The 19,973-nt window shown below is 38.4% G+C and overlaps 2 protein-coding genes and 1 long non-coding RNA gene across 15 annotated transcripts; 2 read left to right on the top strand and 1 right to left on the bottom strand.

The window, feature by feature from the left end:
- Positions 1–486: 486 nt before the first annotated feature.
- LOC120895290 (E3 ubiquitin-protein ligase ZNF598) lies at positions 487–4,810 on the top strand. Its single transcript, XM_040298503.1, has 6 exons — positions 487–1,083; positions 1,168–1,313; positions 1,550–1,861; positions 1,934–3,647; positions 3,727–3,924; positions 4,013–4,810. The coding sequence occupies exons 1-6, from the start codon at positions 874–876 to the stop codon at positions 4,235–4,237; spliced, it is 2,805 nt and encodes a 934-aa protein (XP_040154437.1). The 5' UTR covers positions 487–873; the 3' UTR covers positions 4,238–4,810.
- A 1,508-nt stretch (positions 4,811–6,318) lies between these two features.
- LOC120895289 (glycogenin-1) lies at positions 6,319–18,632 on the bottom strand. 13 transcript variants are annotated; one of them, XM_040298493.1, is made up of 9 exons: positions 18,475–18,632; positions 18,206–18,372; positions 16,279–16,414; positions 15,742–16,206; positions 15,495–15,675; positions 12,734–13,564; positions 11,586–11,943; positions 8,485–9,588; positions 6,319–6,460 (listed from the first exon to the last, which is right to left on the bottom strand). In XM_040298493.1, the coding sequence occupies exons 2-9, from the start codon at positions 18,210–18,212 to the stop codon at positions 6,426–6,428; spliced, it is 3,117 nt and encodes a 1,038-aa protein (XP_040154427.1). In that variant the 5' UTR covers positions 18,213–18,372; positions 18,475–18,632; the 3' UTR covers positions 6,319–6,425. The 13 variants fall into 13 exon arrangements, with proteins under 13 accessions (XP_040154427.1, XP_040154432.1, XP_040154436.1 ...); XM_040298498.1 differs by having other exon boundaries at positions 9,004–9,588; positions 18,475–18,631; XM_040298490.1 differs by lacking the exon at positions 6,319–6,460 and adding an exon at positions 6,553–6,906 and having other exon boundaries at positions 18,455–18,632.
- On the top strand, positions 17,384–17,585 carry LOC120895291. The gene is made up of 2 exons (XR_005738307.1): positions 17,384–17,446; positions 17,525–17,585. It is a non-coding gene; the product is annotated as an uncharacterized LOC120895291 (long non-coding RNA).
- Positions 18,633–19,973: the final 1,341 nt, after the last annotated feature.

The raw sequence follows: 19,973 nt of genomic DNA, 5'->3' as shown, positions 1-19,973 counted from the left end.
ATAACCAAGATGGGAGCAGTATGAGGTGTTGCAGAATCATGATAATCCAGCGCTCTTGCAAATGTTGAGAGGAATAAACCAAACAAACATGACTGTGCTCGATGGTTACGATATTCATATTTTGTTCAATAAATGAGCAACAGGAAGACATATCAGTCGCAGAGTTTACAGTTTTCCATTCATCATTAGGTTACATGCAAGGAAAAGCTCAAACTACTAACGACTCCAGCGATGAATCATTGTGGTTTGGAAAGGAATGGCCAAGGTGTTTGAATGTGTTTGAATACACGGATATGTCGTTATTCATTTGTTTCATTTATTTTGCTACACAAAAAGAAAATATAGTTTGAGAAGTAAATTTACGCGGGTTTCCACGATTTTCTGCTTTTTACTTGTTTCTCTTTTTTAATTAAGACGGGCGAATTTAAATCTGCAGACAAGTTGACAAATACTGTACCAACCTTGATGCACGACAAATCTGCTTATTGTCAAAAATTCCTTTTCGCGTTGGAGGTCCAAGTGTTGATATGGTTTCGTTGGTAAAAAATCTAAATTAGCAAAACGATTCTGCAGCTTCAGCCGCATATCCCTTTTCACGATTGCAATTTCATTTTCGATTGCATCTTATGTGAACGAAAGAATACTTGAACAAATCATCAATAGCAACCCGTCGAGCTAGAAAACCAGCGTGTACGTGTCGAGGTTTATTACCTTTCGTAACCTCTTCTAAGGTTAGCGATTTTTGCCTCCGGCTGTCAATTCTGTGCACATTGCTTTCGGAAAGTCCACTTTATTGAGGCAAGCGCTATTTCGCGAATTGAGCAACGGTTTGCAACAGGAGCTATATTAACATTGCATTTTGCGTGCGACAACATGGCCTCTAAACGACAACAAACCACCACTCAGGAGAAGAATGTCTCCGACGTAGAGACAACGGAAACTCTATGTGTCGTATGCTTCAAGCCAATTGTATATTTTGCCATCGGTGAGTGCGATCATCTTTGCTGCTACGAGTGCTCTACCCGTATTAGAGTACTATGTCAGCAGAATGATTGCCCTATTTGCCGTCGTGATTTAGCCAAGGTATGTTTTGGAAGATTTTGGACTGTGAGTGGATTACCGCTTTGCTGGCAGAAGGATGTATTTTGCTTTCCCGTTTTGTTGCAGGTAATATTTTCGAAAACGCTTACACCTTACCAGCAATTGGACGTAAAAAATCGATCAGGACTGTATGATAAAAAATACCGGATCTGCTTTACGGACGCAGAGGTACAACACGCTTATTTCGATCTTCTAGATTACAAATGCCCTCGGTAAGCATAACAGTAAGCATACATAATCACAACTAGTGCTCATCTTACGTATTAATTTAACCATTAGTTGCGCGCGCATATTGACCATTGGCACGAAAAAATGTGTGATGCATGTAAATGCATCTCTTTCGTGTCAATACACCCTACCAACAAAGAATTCACCGATATGTTGCGCAGTATAATTACAAGATTTATTCCGTACAATAACTAATGAGCTTATGCCAACTATCTTTCAGGTGTGATCAAAAAAATTTCCCAAAATTCGAACTTCTGCGTGAGCATGTACGGAAAAAACACGAGCTGTTCTATTGTGACATATGCACAGAGCATCTGAAGGTGTTTTCTTCCGAACGACGATGCTATAACAGACAGGAGCTGGCTCTGCATCGTCGTAAAGGTGATCCAGACAAGGTTGGTCATCGCGGGCATCCGCTATGTGAATATTGCGATACACGGTTTCTCGATAAGGATGAACTGTTCCGTCACCTACGTAAAGACCATTTCTTCTGCCACTATTGCGATGCAGATGGCAGAAACTACTTCTATGGGTATGTAAAAAGCGAAGACAGTTATTTAATATGAATCTGTAACTTACTTATGATTCATTATCCTCTTTATAGGGATTATGCATCGTTACGTGATCACTTCCGGGCAGATCATTTTCTTTGTGAGGAAGGTGAATGTGAGCAAGAACAATTTACATCTGTATTTCGAACGGAAATCGATTTGCGAGCGCATCGTGCATCAGTGCACGGCAAATCAATGAACCGATTAGCGAACAAACAGACTCGTACCTTAGAACTTGAATTTACTTATGCTCCGCGTCATGGAGCTGCTGCGCCCGGAAGTGCGGGACCATCAGCTGCTGCAGGCTCTTCCGGCAGTGGGCCTTTATCGAGTCGATCTCGTGTGGGACGAGGAGGCAGTGCCACAGGTCGCAGTGCCGGTAGTGGCACATCAGGCGAGACACTGCAACACGAGCTTGATAATCTTGAATTGACAAATGATCAAACAAGTAAGCAACACCCTAAAAAGGTGATTGATGCCACCAGTGAACAGGACTTTCCTACGCTTGGTGGCTCCGCACCAAATCCAGTATTTCGTCCAAATAATGTTACGATACGACAGCGTGTGTATGGAACAGCAGGACTTGCGCGCACGAAAGAAAACTTTCCCGCTCTTGGATCGGGTGGAGGCGAAACGACTGGCCCAACCAGCCTAAATGAAGGTTTTAGTAGCAAAATTACTGCGAGTTCGCTTCTCAAACCAAGCCAACCTACTTCCTCAGCTGGTACGAGCATGATGATTCACGTTTCAAATCGACCCTCAGGATCGAGCACTGGTAAATCTAACGGAGCTTCTGTTGGTTCTATGATTGGGAAGAAAAATTCTTCTGACTTTCCGGCTTTGCCGGGTTCTAGTAGTAAAGCGCTGACTGGTTCAAATAAGAAGCTTACTGGAGATGTTTTTTCGGATATGAACGATCGAAGTGGGAACTCATCGATGGTGAACTTGAACGCAATATCGGCAAAGCATCGGGCATTAGTGGATGATTACGTGTCAGTGTCAAGCGTCGCCTCAAAGGTAACCACAATATCTGCCAAGGATTTGAAGAAAAACGCATCTGCTACCGTTCAGGGAACCGTGCCAAGTGTGCATTCAACCAAAGCATTTCCATCACTCGGAGAAGGGAATAAACCAGGAACAGCAAAACCTATCCCTTGGGTGTCTGGAGCTGGAGGAGGTTCACAAACCACTGCCGGTAGCTCTTCAAGCAAGAAGAAACCCATGCCGGCCCCACAGCTAAAAGATGATACTGGCTTTGTTAATCTAAACGCCCTGACCGGAAAAAAATCTGGTGAAAAAATGAAACAAAAAGATTTGTCCACCGTTAATTCAGCAGACACGCGGAATAATAATAGTGAATCTGTTTCCAAAGGGGGTGGCGGCGGAGCGAAGGATCGTAACAAAGAGCAACAGCAGAAGCAACAGCAACACAGTAAATCCAATGGACAAAGCTCAGCCGCTACACAATCTTCTCCCACAAACAACAATAACATCCCTTCGTCGTTAAATAGTTCTTTCCCTGTGTTAGGCAGTTCTAACAGTGTTCATTTTGCACTAGCAGCCGGTCCCAAACGTACGCCACCTGGATTTGAAAACGTAAATTTAAAACGAATGCCCGGTCCTCCACCTGGCTTTGGGAATGTCACATTAAATTCCGTTGCAAGGAATGCGAACAACATGACTTTTACGAACTCAACAGGGGAATCGTACAATATCTTGCCCACTTACAGTTATGTCTCTCCTTCAAACGCCAGTAAAAGAAATCAAGTGAGGAACACAACATACGCATTCCGTTAAGATGTACTCATTCTAAATATAAAACGTATTTATTTCTTTTCTTTCTCAGGTGCTTGTAACACATTTTCAAAGAGCGTTGAAAAGTCAAGACGCGTTAATGGAGTTCCGAACCATTTCACAGATGTTCCGTGATGGGCAATACGAAGCATCAGCTTATTATGAGCACTGCAGAGTAGCACTAGGTGATCGTTTCCATGAAATTTTTCCTGAACTGATCGCGTTACTGCCAACCATCAGCAAACAACAGGTAAACTATACTTCGTGTATTATTGGGTTGAAAAAGATGGATGAAAAGATACGATTTTCGTTAAAAGTATTGTATTATTTCTTTATAGGAACTTTATTTGGTATACTGCCAAGACGAAAACAATAGACCGAAATCTTTCGGCAAAGGGAAAGCTTCTAATTCCTCGAAACTAGAGGTTTGTCAAGTTTGTAAGCAAGTGCTCATCCAAGACGATTTGACCGAACACTATCAGACACATTATATGGAAAACAATTTTCCAAAGCTCGGAAAAGTAGATGACGGAAAAGTCGGTTCATCTGCATGGAAGAAATAATCTATGTCAAAGTTCTACATTGGCGTATGTTGGCCAACTTGTAATACCGCCCGTAGATTAAGCTGTGCATAGAAAAGATAAATGCGCAAACGGATACTTGTTATAAGGCATGGAAATACAAAAATGTATATTCAGCATCGCTTTGTTCAATATGAACTAGCTTCAAACCATACAAAAGGTGCTTATGCTATAAATTTCCAGAATGAAATGCTTTTTGTTATTTTTTAAATACCGATCTGGGTACTACAAGTAAACAGTTATTGGTTAACACATATTTACGAGACACAGTGAAATTGCTTAGCTTGTGCTAGAAAGAGTTACACAAATAAACTCCAATTACGATTACTTGCTACGGTCGAATGGTTCGTACAAAACACACTTAAAATGTCGATTTGTAATACAGAGATAGCATTGCAGGATAAAAAAAGTACTGAAAAGTGTTGGCTTTGTTTTGCAGGACGGACGAACCAAAATATCGAATTTGTACAAATGTTGCTGAAAATATCATGTACATAATAATAAAAGCTGCAATATCTATTGAAATGTGAAAATAATAATATATTTTTAAATGGATGTTGTCGTGTTTCGTTTATTTAATTAATTACTCGTGCTAGTATCAGTTACGTGACAGTGAGGTCGGATCCGGAACATTCGGAAAGAGTCCCTCAGTCTTGAGAAAAAGTGTGAAGATCTGTAATGTTGGTTGTAAATGTAACCAACATTTACTTCAGTATAGTAAATGAATAAGACATTTTTTACTCATCAACTCCTAATTTTTTATTAGCTTATATCGCAGATACCGGCGAAGCGCTTAAATATACTTTCGACAGTTACAACGGGTTACGGTCGGCTTCGACGGCTTCTTCTGCTCCGGACGGCTCCGGATGGTTCCGAGTCTGAAGTGTTGCTCCTAACTTTCGGAACCACTCCTAACTTCCAATTTTGGCGGAGTCATTTGCGATTCCGGATTTTTGTTGAATTTACCCATCATTACTGGGTTCATGGTGATGGGTGCAGCACCAGCTGACAAACGACAACGGCTTCAGGTTTATTAACTTTACCTCCTCCAAGCACATGCACATTCGTAGCAACTTCACCTCGCTTCAAGCCAGACATATTCCCAAATCAATCACGCTATGATTGACGGGGGGCACTTCTCGGATATTATTGACGTCAAAACAGAGGCGCGGGGCCTCGAACTCATGGCGGGCATGTTGTTAAGCCGTAAATATGATTAATAGCCGCAAGATTAGTAATTGTTGAGTATTACCATTTGGATGCATTTGATCATCACTATACAGAATCTACTAAAATTTCCCCGCTATTTCCTACCGAAATCTTTCCGAAATCAATTCCTACACGATTCCTACGCTGCACATGTACTGCCAGGTATGGGTTGTAGCACCAGCAGCATTAGTTACTCAATCAAAACTGTAACTGTATCGGTTCCAGACCCGGACTACTTTCTGCGCTAACTCCTACGGTTCATGATCAGTTCGAGGACCAGATTGGTTTCATGATCGGTTCCAGCATATATATGTAGGATATGATAAGTTCCAGAACCGGTATGAACACAATACCGACTCCTGCACTGGTATGGGCTTAGTATTTCTTCAAGGACTGATATAAATGCAGTGTCCGAAAGCTTCGAGGCCAATCATTTCTGCGTACTTTTCAGGGTAAAGGGGATCTTAGTAATTTCGTTGCGCAGCACTGTAACCTGGTCAAATTATCTAGTTATAATAAAACCAACACAGTTGTTTGAAATACTTACCCAAACTTTTGTATTATCAAAGTGGAGTGTTTAAAAAAGTAGCGCTGTAAGTGTACACAACAGTTTATTTCAAAAAAAATAGAACAGAAGAAGCACATTCATGAACTACCAAATAGTTTTGCAAGTTCGGCATGTTAGTTGGAAATAAAACATTCATTCATTAAAATAGTTGCATATAGTTCAGTAGCAACAAAAATGCATCGAAAAACGGCCAGTGCAATAAGGATGGATAGAACAATTTTAATAGGTCACATCATACGTATGCCCGTGCAAAGACAAACGTTCGTTCATTTGAACAATGCACTGTAAGCTGTTACCATCCATCTATAGTAAACTTTTAGAATCATTGAAGAATTACAACAGGCTACGGGCACGGGTTGGTGGGTGAATAATTTTATACCAAGCCTTGTGGCCTCACAAGATAGTGCAGAACGTTCGAATGAGCCGTGCTGGTGGGAATAAAAATGGGAAAGGAAAAAGGAGAGTTATCGAAATCAGGATTATCCAGTGATATTGAGATGGGTTGTAACAAAAGACAATGTGATCTGGTCAAATTTATGTTTCAGCTACCTGAATGTAATATTCATGGTGGAAGGAAATGATACCTAACATATGGATATTGTTTGTTGTTACAGGAATAAGAGTTGACGACTTTACAAGATATGTATTTTTTTTTTGATTCGCTTATACGAAACTGTACGAAACATTCGTTTTGTTGTAGTTTTTCAAAATGTAAATAATATATTTTTCGATATTTGAGTCCATTTTGATAATTGACACATTAATAACGATAGCATCATACGTTATTTTCAAATGAAATTCTATCAACGCTTTTTCTTCGTGCAAGAAATACAAGATAGTAACAATTGATATATTTTCGATCTTTTCGCTTTTGCTGTTAGAGCCGTTAGAGCCATTTATTGTGTGACAAACCACATTTTGAAACCACAATAATATGATAATATGAACAGACATGAAAGGTTTGTACGTCACGTTAACAAAAGTGTTACACATAAGGACGTTTAAGGTCACACAATTACACAAAAGAAAGAAAAGAGAAGAGAACAAGAGAATAAGATAGATTATAACTCAAATTCCATTATAAAAATCATGAAATGCTGGTATGGCAAGCAGGCGATTGATAGACGAACAAAACATAATTTTGTGTAATCACGTTCTAGGCTAGTGCTAGGTTTTTGAGAACGAAACCAACGAACAACATTCTGATAGAGAAAACATGGCATCGACCTACAGGTACGCAACATGAAACGGATCGGGTTATTAAATGTAATGAATAATAACTTTGACTATATAATACACAAATTGAGCTTTATTAGAACAATCTTAGAACATTGATGAAAGTGTCCAAAGGATGTTTGCAATTGAGTCCGTTTACGTGTTAGCTGTGACGTACAATTTTGAAACAAAAACATGGGTTTTGTGCGGTTATACAATAAACGCGTACGGTAATGCAAACAATTGCGAATTGCAATGTAGATGCAGATTTGTTTTAAGTAAACAGTTTGATCAAATGTCTCAAGTGTAGCTTTGTGCGACGAAAAATGGCTGGTATTATTGAATCCGTTCGTAGCGGCGGCGTACGTCCCGACACTCATTTTCCTAACGTACTAGATGGTTGCTACAGTTATTCACATCGGCGTTGTAGGAGCGGGCTCAAGAAATGTGTTGCCATCCCTAGAATTTCATGTGAGCGCCGTACGTTCCCGCAACGAACGGATTCAATAATACCAGCCAATAGCAAGTGAATTGTGAATTTTTAAACTTGAAACGAAAATTGTCTTGTATCTTGAAAATGAATCATTAGACTTTTTGCGTTCAAACCAAAGTTCAATAGCTAAACACAGACAGTTGCTGTATTGCTTTTTGTCCGTCTAGTGTGGTTGTCGAGGTGAGTGACTTTGTGAAATACTGAATTGACAAATTTCGGCACAGTCCTTGAGAAGTGTAGTCGTTAAACGTATGACTCAACAAAACGTCCATCCTAGTTCCATATATGGATAGGACCGACCCACCTATAACAATAAGGAGTTGCCGTGGACGTGGACTGTCCCGCTATGGGTCAAAGTCTCGGTAAGGCTCAGGTTTGGTCAGGATTAGTAGATTGCCAATTATTGTAGTGGCGATGGAAATAAAAAAAAAACGATCCCTTTCAAACAAATTGAATTTGAATGCTTTTTAAAGATAAAAGATGCAATCACCGAAGCTATTAAGGCGGGTTAGAAGGAAAGTTGACTTAAATCTGGATAATCATCATAGTATCGAAACCGATTATTGACGGAATCGTTGTATTGTGTATCGATGTTCTATTCCCAATAAGGGATTATTATTTGTAACGAAGCCCAAGTTGCAATTGTTCAATTTTTGTTTACCGCTTGTGTGTTTCCGCTCGATGAACTAGGATTTGATGAAGAAACGAACACGTTCATAGAGAGACGTGGCTATTAAATTTTACCTATTTTTGCAGTTCTTGATTCACGCTTACGACGTGGAGGCACTGGAGGCGAACCAACTTTAGAACCTTCGACGGCGGTGTGGTTTGGTTTCGTTTCAGTGGAACTCTTGGTAGACGGTGATGACTGTGACGCGGGTGTTGAAGTCTTCTCAAGTAATGGCAGTGTTAGAGCCGATTCATCTTTTTGATTATTTAGAAAAGTGCGTGTGTTGAGAGTGTTCTGTGTGTTGCTCGCTTCTGCCTTGCTAGAGGATGCTATTGATGGATGCGATACGACAGATGGCAAAATAGCTGTAGTTACGGAAGCCTTTGGATTAGCCGGCAGCCCACGGTGCAAAGCGTTCGTTGCAGATGACGATGATGGTGATAATGGCGAAGATGAAGTTGATGCTTTTCCTGAGGCTTGATTGTTGGACGTCGCGTTTGTAGTAGGCAGTGGTTGCGGCGGTGGAGACATGTGTCTTTTTTTACGCAATGCTTTGACCGGTTGCTGTGTTTCGAAGAATGCGTTCGTTTTACCTGCAAGCGATTCCTGTGCCACCTGCTGTTGACGCTGTTGGGCTGAGGATGGAGCCGTGGGGTTTGATGCAGATTTTGGCATCGGTGACTGAGAAACAATGGCATCTCTTTTAATTCCAGGAGTGATATTCGGTGCCTGCATTGCAGTTTTTGTTGAAGACATTTCCTTCATGCCACCTTCAGCAGCTGCCGTCGTTATCTTTTGCTTCGACGATACTGGAGGAGTATTTACGGTCGCCTTCTGCATCACAGTACCATCTACTACGTCCTGGTTCGAGGCTACTGTGGGTGTAGTAAGTGGCACATTCGCCTCCTCTTTAGTTTCATCATCTTCGACCGAGGGATCGTAGACCAGCTTCGTGTGCGTTCGAGTTTTTCCTTCTGGACTCTTGGTCGTTATAATTTGTTGGTAACCTGCAAAAACTTTCTTCGTCAATGTTGTCGTATTGGTAGTTGGATCATACTGAATTGGTGGTGGCAGCCTGGAGGTTTGGAGTCGTATTGCAAAACTACTACAGTCCATCGTAGATAAACTGACAGCAACATCGTCCTCCTCCGCAATGACCGGTGGAGGAACGACTTGGGCTGTAGAATGTTACAATGTTTGATGATGAGCGTAGTCCCGACGTACCCGAATAAACCGTATGAATGTGGTATAAGCATGCATACGGGGTTATTTCCCACGGAAGTAAGCAAGCAATGCAAATTATAAAACCATCAAAGAAGTAATGCGTGCATAACGCAACACAACCCCAAAAAGAAAGTTGAAATGGTCAATATCGATAAAGAATGTAGTCATTATTGCACAGTAGAATACGGGGAGAGAAAAGAAAATTTAAGAAGAAAAGGAAATCCTAGTTAGTTTCTGATCGGTTTTATAAGCGGCACCGAGATATGTTTAAAAACGCAACACTGTAAGTAGAACACCACCCATCAATTAATTCCGTTGCACAAGTTTTAGTTATTGAAACAGAAATGGCATTATTTGTTTACGATTTATCATTGTTGTTGTGTCTCAAATGTAAAATATAATTATAAAAAATATATTAATTATATATTAATTATAAAAATCAACGCCTTAAAAATCAAGAACACCAGCTTATTCAATTCCGTTTCAGTGTTCTTAAACTTTGATACTTTGCGGTGCCCATTTGTATGCATATGCATAAATCGCAAATGTTGAGAAAATCGCGAACATTTGCTTGTGTTACCATTGGTATTGAGCAGAGCAGCTCTGAGAATCATGGAATCATGCTAATTGCATGACGCAGTGTGGATTACTGCATGCACCTTAACTATAACTAGATGTATGGCTGTAAATTAGTAGTTTCATCTGTGGTAATAGTAAACACACATCATATGTACTGTGATTTGAACGACATTCTAACTGTATACGAATGCGCAGCAACCGTGTAACTTGCTGAGTGATCAACGTTCTTCGTGTGTACAGTTATGTTTCAACACACTTTTCGCTAAAACCAGCGACAAGAAGTGGAAATTTGGTACTCAATCGTGCATATTTTTACTTTTATGCTTTTTCCAAAAATCATGTATGACCGGTGAAAGATGTTAAAATGCATAATAAGTATTAGTTTTATTATTCATGAATCTTATCGATTACTTTCCTTGTAGACGAATACGAGTTTTTTTTTATCATCTTTATTGAAAAGGTGTCTGTTAGAGGAAATTAATTGAATGTTGAATGTTAACAAGAATGCTGAATGATTGAAGTACTGTCTATCATGAATATTTTTGCAAGGTAAATCTGCAATTTGTGTATCTGTTATATAGTTCACTTTATCCGTCCAAAAGTGAAATGTATGCTGAAGAAATGCCGTAGACATCACAAAATGCAACACAATTAGGAGTAGTATTGAGTAAATATATTTAGCTAATCTTGTATGAACTCGTTTGGGACACATATACACATTTGCTAATTATTCATGTATCATTCCACGACTGATATAGCTTTATGTATCATCACGGGTTTGAAGGATGAACAAATGGGAAATAATATCGATGTTTGTTACATTTGTCCTAAAAAACTTATTGGGGTTCATTACTTCATCATGCATAATTTTAAACGGAAACTGTTAGTATTCTATGTTCTGTCTACATTTTAATCTTTCTGTTACTTTGTGCAGTACGACATTTCTATCACGTAGGAAATTTTATACCATCTCCTAGCGAATGGCACGTAAAGGTTTCGAATCATATGTTCCATTAAGATAAGATCTGACAAACAGAACTGAAAAATTATTCAATGCCATAATTACCGATACTTGTAAAAAGGAATCCTATTTTCCAGACTTCAACAACTGAAATAGTTCCATGATTATAGCCTATTGGTTACACTAATGTTGGTTGCACGAGTCGGAACGAAGACACATATGTTGACCAATTAGATGAATCATTGATACTGGTAATAGTGACATTATTAGAGACAGGACTTACGCATGATAATGGAGATAACACACAGCAGGAAAACAAATATAAACGATGAACGATGTTGGTTAGTTGGAAGCAATTGCCTGACTGGTGCCGCCGTTGAACACAGGCAATGATGGTGCTGGGTCAATTACCTTCCTTTTTATCAACAGATATTTTCTCTTCTGGTTGTGGCGTTGGAGAGCGGTCTTTCGGATCTCTTTTCGGAGTTGCAGATCGCGAACGTGATGGGCGGCGGCTTGCGCGTTGTGTTGTACCAGGTGCAGTAGTTTGCGCAACGGAAGCCTCGGATGCTTCTTCCATGCATGAGCCGGTGCCGGTGTTTATGGTTTGTTGAATGCGTTTCCAAATGTTGTCAAATGAGTCCCGACCCATATAATCGATGTTGCCTGTTTCCCAGCATTGACGTCTCATATGCTCTTCGTAGGCTTCTTGTTCCTTAGATTTCGCTTCGCCAAGATGCAACTGAGCCAATGCCCCAGCAATACCACTCTGTAATTGAATAAATGCAAAACAGCGACAATTTAAATACTTCGTCGGCAAGCAAAACACATTTGATGGACACAAAACGAATGTTGAATGTATCATACAGACAATCCTATGGAACATACTATTTTATTTCCAATTTATTTGAAATACAGAACATCACTTATGTATGATATGAATATGCAAAATTGGACGTCATACACACAACAAATTGTAGCACATAAACACAGATGGAAAATACGTTGTGGAATCAAAAAATGGCGACATGAACGCCATCTACAACAGTTTTATATTTTATTTATTTTCATCATTTAACTAAGGCAAATTGGTCTGCCCCAAAGCTTGCACTGTGGAATTTTATACTGGTTTAATAAAATTGTATGTCAATAATAGCGCGATACTCCCACAATATACAATGGATTAGTTTTCAGGGCGTAACAAAAGCGTTATTTATCATACTAATATAGAAACATTATATTTTTTAAACTAAAAAAATGTAAATAAATCACATGAGTTAGTATTCTTGAAATTATCGACTTGGTTCTAGACAGCATGAAATAACAACTTTGATGATGGTTAATAACGTTAATAAGACTGGATAGTTCTAAGTATGACGATTTTACTATAACAACTGCAAAATATTGTGATAAATGCGGTTTATGCATGCATTTACTCGATACATTAGATAAGACCGAAAAAAATGATCAAATGCGAAGGCGTTATACACTTTTAGGCGATGACATACGATGTCTTTCAACGATGATAATGGTCACGTACACTGTTCAAAGGTACCTACCCCATCCCCTTCCCCATTTTTACCACCATCAACATTTGCTTGGCATTCGGCTGGTTCGTACAGGTCGGGACATGATGTTTGTTGTTGGGAGGTTAAAGCAACCGTTTTGATTTCTTCTACTGTGATAGTTTCAGTACTATCCTTAACGGAAGTGCTTCTATCACCAGTTGAGTCTTGTGGATTTAATTTGTTGTTCAATTGATAACCGGTCGGGTCCACAGTATTGAAGCTGAATGGCTCTCGTTCCTGAACCTCATATACTTTGCTAGGAGCTTTTTCCCAGTGTCCTATATTTGCTTCGTGTTGTTGTATCATTTTATCGACCCATTGATCTGTACGCTGGAAGGCATTTGTATCATAATGAACTTCATGGCGATGTCCATCATGACCCTCATCAGTACCTTGGTGAAGATTCTGATGTTGGGAAACATGTTGATCATGATGTACATGATATGACTGTTCATGGTGACTCTTTGTGTTTACAAGAGATGATTCATACTCTTGGCGGCTTTCATGTTCTTGAACACGTAGTTGATCTAAATATAGGAAGTATAGCCGCTCTTCTTCTTGTTTTCTCATATTTTTTGCATGCTCTTGTCTTTGCAGATAATCCTCCCAGGGATCTGTATATACCATTTGTGGATCATATGAAGGAACGTATCCGTCTCTTTGCTGTTGCTGCGATTGATGGTTTTGTTCATTTTGCCAACATAACATCTGATTATCGATGTCGGTCTCATTAGTTACATAGATCGTTCCCGAACTGGTGGAACGATATTGATTAGCACTAACCTTGCTTAAAGGCTTCATCCAGTGTTTTAAAGCTTGTTGCTGTTAGGAAATAAAACTCAAATGTTCTTAGCACAAAACACACACACACACAAACACGCAAGCACACACAACATATACATAATACATCTTAAATCAAGTTCTCTTTTCCAACAGACGATCTACATCTTGCACTTGGAGATCGCAAGACAGCATCGTAATGAAAAGAGATTATATGCACATGATAGTCGGATGACAACATACATACAGCAGCACAAAAACTACGCCTGAAGCACGTTTAAGGTCACGCGTAAGGGATTCCCCCCACCGATTTCATAATGAAAATCACATAACGTTTTGTTTTCTTTACATTTATCAATCATTTATTTGCTGTGTGCTTAGTGCATAATGAATAATGCATACACCTACACCTAAAGAAAAATTGTACCGAATTTCTAAGAACTAGATAAGCATTGTTTTTTTTTATATTGGTTATTATAACAAGATCAATATAACAGAAAATTGCTACACATCAAACAATAGGAAGCTTACGAAAAAATAATAATCATGCGATTTGATATTGCGCTTATTTTTTTCCAAATAGGACACATTATACGATATTTGTCAAATGTATGAAGGTTATTTTAACTTTTCATACAGCATCATTTATCCATAGTTTGTTGAATTTTTGCCCAGATATGCTTAAAAGCGTCTCGTCCAACATACTCTGCATTGCCCGCTTCCCAGTATTGTCGGCGAAGTTTCTCTTCAATGCGGTCCTGCTCCGAAGTGCGCGGTTCTCCAAGCGTAACATTTGCTAACGCCCCAGCGAGGCCACTCTATGAATTAGCGCATGATTGGATATGTACATTGGTATGACATTTAGGAAGATTTGGAAAGGAAAAGGTGAGAGAAAATGGCGAAATGTGTGGCAAAGAAATGAATAAATTAGCCAAATCATATTATTACGATAAGCCGAAAATGTTTTGATTTGATCGAAAAGGCAGCAATGAGGGTACAAAAAGTATCATTAAGTTTAGTATTTTTCGCATTATTTGTCATTTGTGAATCAGCTTTTATCAGCTGTGCAAATGCCTTTTTGTTGTTTCATTTCCCTTTTGTATGATGTTTAAATGATATTTAGCGTAACCAACATTTTTACCTGTACCGTGACCAGTGCGCGCAGTATGTTGTCATATTTGTGACTTATTGTGATGATTACAATAATGTGCCGTGATGTATCCGATACAAAAGAATGATGCAACACACATCCATTAAAAAGTAGTAGTGGCATGTCGTAGTCACTTATTTTTGTGCAAAGATCCATATAACACAAAACTTTATAAATCACAACAGCACCGGTACAAAATGAAATAGAATACTAATAAAACTTTGTGTCAATAGAATACATGTCTTCTCCATTTCGGTTTGCTCTCATTATGATAACACTATGCAAGTAAGTTTAATTCTTCCTACAACAACTATGCGCAAAAATAAACACTACAAAAAAGTGCAATACCGTGCATTGATAGTTTAATTGCATCAAGCAACTCCGAAATTGAAATATGAATTAGTAGTTAATAAAAAGCGTTTGCAAAAGCTGATGAAAAGCATAGCACAATATATAATCATTATACAAAAGGAATACAACAGCATAATAGTCATCTTACCTCCGCCTTATATTCTATACTATAATCCCAAAATTTGAAATGTTCAGACTTGAAATTTAAATGGATTATTTTTCAAATTAATTTCTTGGTCAGCAGGATTGTGTATTTGCCAAACCAGCCTCACTGAATCGTAACTTATGAATCATGAGGTAGGTGAACATATTCATAAAAGACAGAAACAAGTTAGCCATTAGGCTAACGTTTATCAAATTATGTACGCAAAAGAAAAGCAGTAGAAACAACTGTTCATAAAACCTGTATCGCAAAAATGTGTGCATCGATATTCTGTTTCAGGAATTACGGCTGCTATGCTGATAACTTACCATATCCGGACTTAGCCGTGAATGAACATCTTCAGCAAAAATGTCCCACCAGTACTGAAGAAAGTTGGCTAGATGCTGACATTCGGAAGGAACATAAACTTTTCGTGTTTCAGAGTTAAAGTTCTGCAGCCATGGCTTAGCAACACCGATGAAATGAAGAATTTTTGTGTTTTGTCCAAACCTGCAAAACAGACAGAGAATAAAGTTGATTGATGTTGCTAGGTTTAACGGAATCTACGGTACGAACTGTTTAAATGCAGGCAAGTAAGAGTACGTCGCCACCGAAGACGTGTTGTAAATGAAGGGCAAGTGCTTCTGGATGTCCTTGTGAGCCCAATCAGAGAAGTATGAATTCAGCAATCCTTGATCCCCGCCATCGAAACTACCGTGAGTGACAGCGTACTGAACCAAGCTAGAGAATGTTTCCATATTTGGGGTGTACACATACACGCCTGAATTGAAACAATCCGGCCAGCCAATGTCAGGTGCAGCCGATAGCTCTTCTCGTTCGAAAAGCTCATCACAGTTGCGCAAAACCAGCGTATCAGCATCGAGGAAAACACATTTCTCGAATTGTGTAAGGCGCCAACAGTGTAATTTGGTGAAAGTAACACCCAGCTCTGGTCGCTTAAGAAGCGCAAGATTTGCTTCATCTTTTGAATCCAGTAGATTAACCTCTTCTACAACATTGAATACAGCGCGTAGCTTTGTTCTGTAATAGTATCAAATCACATAAATTGAGTAACGATGGGTTGAAGCCGAGTAGAGGGTAGTCACGTCTTACTTCATTGATTCCGATACACCTGGCGTAATGAGCACAGCTGTTTGATGCTCAGTATGAACTCGCTTTAGCGAGTGAGCTACAACAAGAGCTCCAAGGGAGTAGGAATCATTGGTCGCTAAAGTCACCCAGGCGTATTCTGAAAATGGCAAGAAGAAAAATATCGAATGAAATAATAAAGAAGAAATCACCATGTTCCTACATTTGCAAAATGAACGTGGCGTAATAAATAACGGAAGATGCTTGATAACTGCCAACTAAATCTCCGTGCTATCTCCAATTTTCTGTAGCTGACCTTGAACGCAACACCTTTTTTAATTTTTCCTACCAACTGCTTTTCCCAGCGTTGTGCATGATGTAATCATATTCGAATACAGGGCGAAACAATCTAAAGAAGCTAGGAAGCTAGAAACAATTGATAATGCTACCAATGCGCTTTGGTGTGAATTTATTTTTGTGCTATAATCAGAGCACTTATTTGGATGTCTGTTGCTAGAGGACAGTCGCCAGATTTTTCGATAATAATAATAATACAAACAATACAACCAATGCGAAAACGATTAGACGGATCTTTATTTAGAAGAAGAGTCATTTTAAATTTATGTTTGCAAATCAAAATCATTTTAAATTTTCTATTTGTAACCGATGCATAAACTTTTTCTTGGTTACTCTGATAATAGCATTTTAAATAAGAAATACTCGAACAAGCAATTAGGAACGTGTGTTTCAAACGTGTCAAAAATAATATAATTAGTCTGCGTACGTTCTTCTTACTCATAAACAAAAATAGTCATACACGAAATTATTTTAAAGACCTTTCTCGTGTATTTCGCCAACGCATGCTTACTGCACGTGATTTAGTGATTTTAAATTTAAACTATGGCAAATCTTACACACAAATATTTTTGTAAGATTAAACAAAGTAATCATTTAAAAAATGTAGATAACTAATCACTGCTTAATAATGACAGAATAAATTATCTTATGCCTTAAATCAGGCTGGCGCCGACTCATTACGGTTAAAGTTAAACAACCATAATGACAACATCGATAAGAAACGACCGATGAGGATGTTATGTTGCCATAGATGACATTTACTGACGCCGGTCATTCCTATCTGTTGCAGCCGCTAAGGATTGACGCTTTTATTTACAGTTTTACGCTAGAAAATGTTAGTGTGTGTGTGTGTGTGTTTTTTTTTTTATGTATAGACAACTATTATGTTCTAATATTTTGTCTTATTATTTAGTCGTTCACAGTTTATCATCATTTGCTGTTAGAAAGTCAACATCAGTTATGGATATTTTACTGAAAAAATCAAACCAGTAACCAACAATGACGAAAAAAAAGAAAACGGCGCCAGATATTTTCGGCAAGGCAAACACGATTCCTCCTAACGTAGTTGCCAATCACGCCGTCCTACGCACGATTAAATTTAGAATTTTTGTTCGCATGCGGGAGAAAAATAAGCGATATTTTCATTCATACAATGTTTGTATGTAAAATCTCGAATTGATTGAATAAGCTAAATGCTCATAAGTATCATTTTAGACAAAATAATGTATACGACAGAAAAGCCTACATTTTACAATATAGAGCCAACAATTGATTGAACGTGTATGCATACGAAAAGTGCTTAACAACTCCATATACATATCCGATTACAATAACTTTTTCGAAGTGTCTAAATTTTTGAGAATGCTATAGATTATATTTAATTGCAACATGCATTTAATTATTATTCAAATCTATTGTCAAGGTCATTCTAGGTCACCTACTTTGACATCTAAAATCCCTGTCTCGTGGTCGGAATGATGTTATTGTCGTTGCTTAATGTTTTGGTATCAATCGACCACAACTTAATATTATTTCGAAACTTTGTGTACGGTTGGTTGGGAAAGCTGGATTTAAAACAATAGTTTATACTTACTGCTCATTTTGTTGACTTGTTGACAATTCTTTGCTGGTGTAAACTGAGATGCACTTGATGTCTCCACACTGAGAAGATCAACCAAAGAAATGCTGCAGGCTATTGAATAAAACAAGTTTAGCGGCGCAGGGAAGGACGACGGTTATTGATAGAAAATTGAGGAAAGACTAAAAATACAACAGTATTAATGCTAAACGAAGATACGCTCTAGACGCAAGCACTTTTCTCATAGAAATATCCCCCTCGCACCGTTTCGTTAATGAAGTTACCTAAACCTAAAAACACTACAGCATCGCACGAAACTCCGTGGTGGCAGGTTTTGTTCGAAATGACGATGATAAGAGCCGCGGAAACGCAACCGGTATTTTGTGAGAAGTTGTTTCACATAGTTCTATAAATACAATCAACTCAAGGAAAGGCCGGCGTTGACGACACCACGGTTAATCGCGCTCGTGTCGTTGGCAATAATAAGCCAAAGTCAATAGAAGTAAGGTATGACCATTCAAACCGAACGATCAAAATAAAATAGAAATGTTTTCTATCATATTAAATATTATTGGTAATTTTGAGAGCATCGAGTAAATACACTACATATGCACAGCACTCTCTCGCACTGAACATTTTAATTTTTGCATAAATAAGTGGAGCAAAAATGTCAATTGTTTGTTCATTGGAATCTACCACAGTGATGTATCATCTTCTATGCATTTTATATCCTTATCTCTCTGTCGCTTTCCTGCTCTCACAAAAGAGATATATGTAGCAGTTAGAAAAAAGAAAACAACACTGAAAGAAGTATTGTTTATTTCGACAGGTGCATAAAATTATGTGCGTGGTTTTTAATCGAGTTGGGTTTCAATAAAACGAATCAAAACATTGAAATTTAAAGTGCAGAAATATCATTGCACAGTTGGGATAGCGAGAAAATGTAATTATTCGACGAATATTATATGTTAGACAGGTGTTCTTCGGAAGCTGGTTCTGATGCGGCGTGAGATTGCGTGACATAGAACAAATCTATTATACCACGAGTGCATTTATTAGCTACCTTTAACACGTCTTGGAAGAAAGATAAACGATTGATAAACGATTGTGTATTGAACGTACAACATTATATATTTTGGTTTGGAAAATGCACAGATGTAGAAAAAGAGTGCAGTGTTTAGTCCACATAGAACGCAGGTGAATGCTTGTAGAACAGAAGCAGAACTTACTAGCTTAATGAATCTTTATAATTATAAATGTTGTTTAAGAAGAAAACTTTTTTAAGACTATATTAAGTACCAGAGTGTCAAAGTTGCTGTTATGTTTTGTTATGGCGGCCGGAACGCCCAGTTCAATCGAAGTACAAATCGATAATTTTTTAGAACAGTTCAAACGCAGCGCCTCGAAGGCTATGGATACTTATCTTCTTCCGCACAATCGTAAGTGGTCAGTTTCATCAGTTATCAATTAACAATAAGCTTTCAATGAATGAACTATGAAAAGTCCTAATGTTAAGATCAATTATTCAAATGTGTAAGAATTTTTACGGGAGAATCTGGATGGTGTTGGAGCTACAAGAGACATATCTGTAAAACAGCCTGCGTCTGCTTTCAATTGATGGATGGTTCAAAAGTTGCCACTAGGTTTTATGGCAGGTTGTCAAACGTGCGTTAGAACGACGGTACAAATAGTCAAAACGTAATGCAACAGTCCAACTACATGTTCCTACATTTTTTTTCTAGTTTCGCAACGAAAATATTCTATACACAAATTGAGCTAAAGT

Source organism: Anopheles arabiensis, chromosome 2, assembly GCF_016920715.1.
Source record: "Anopheles arabiensis isolate DONGOLA chromosome 2, AaraD3, whole genome shotgun sequence".
NCBI classification, from domain to species: Eukaryota; Metazoa; Arthropoda; class Insecta; order Diptera; family Culicidae; genus Anopheles; species Anopheles arabiensis.
The sequence above is the reverse complement of the archived record's forward strand: the minus strand, read 5'-3'. Positions and strand labels throughout refer to the sequence as shown.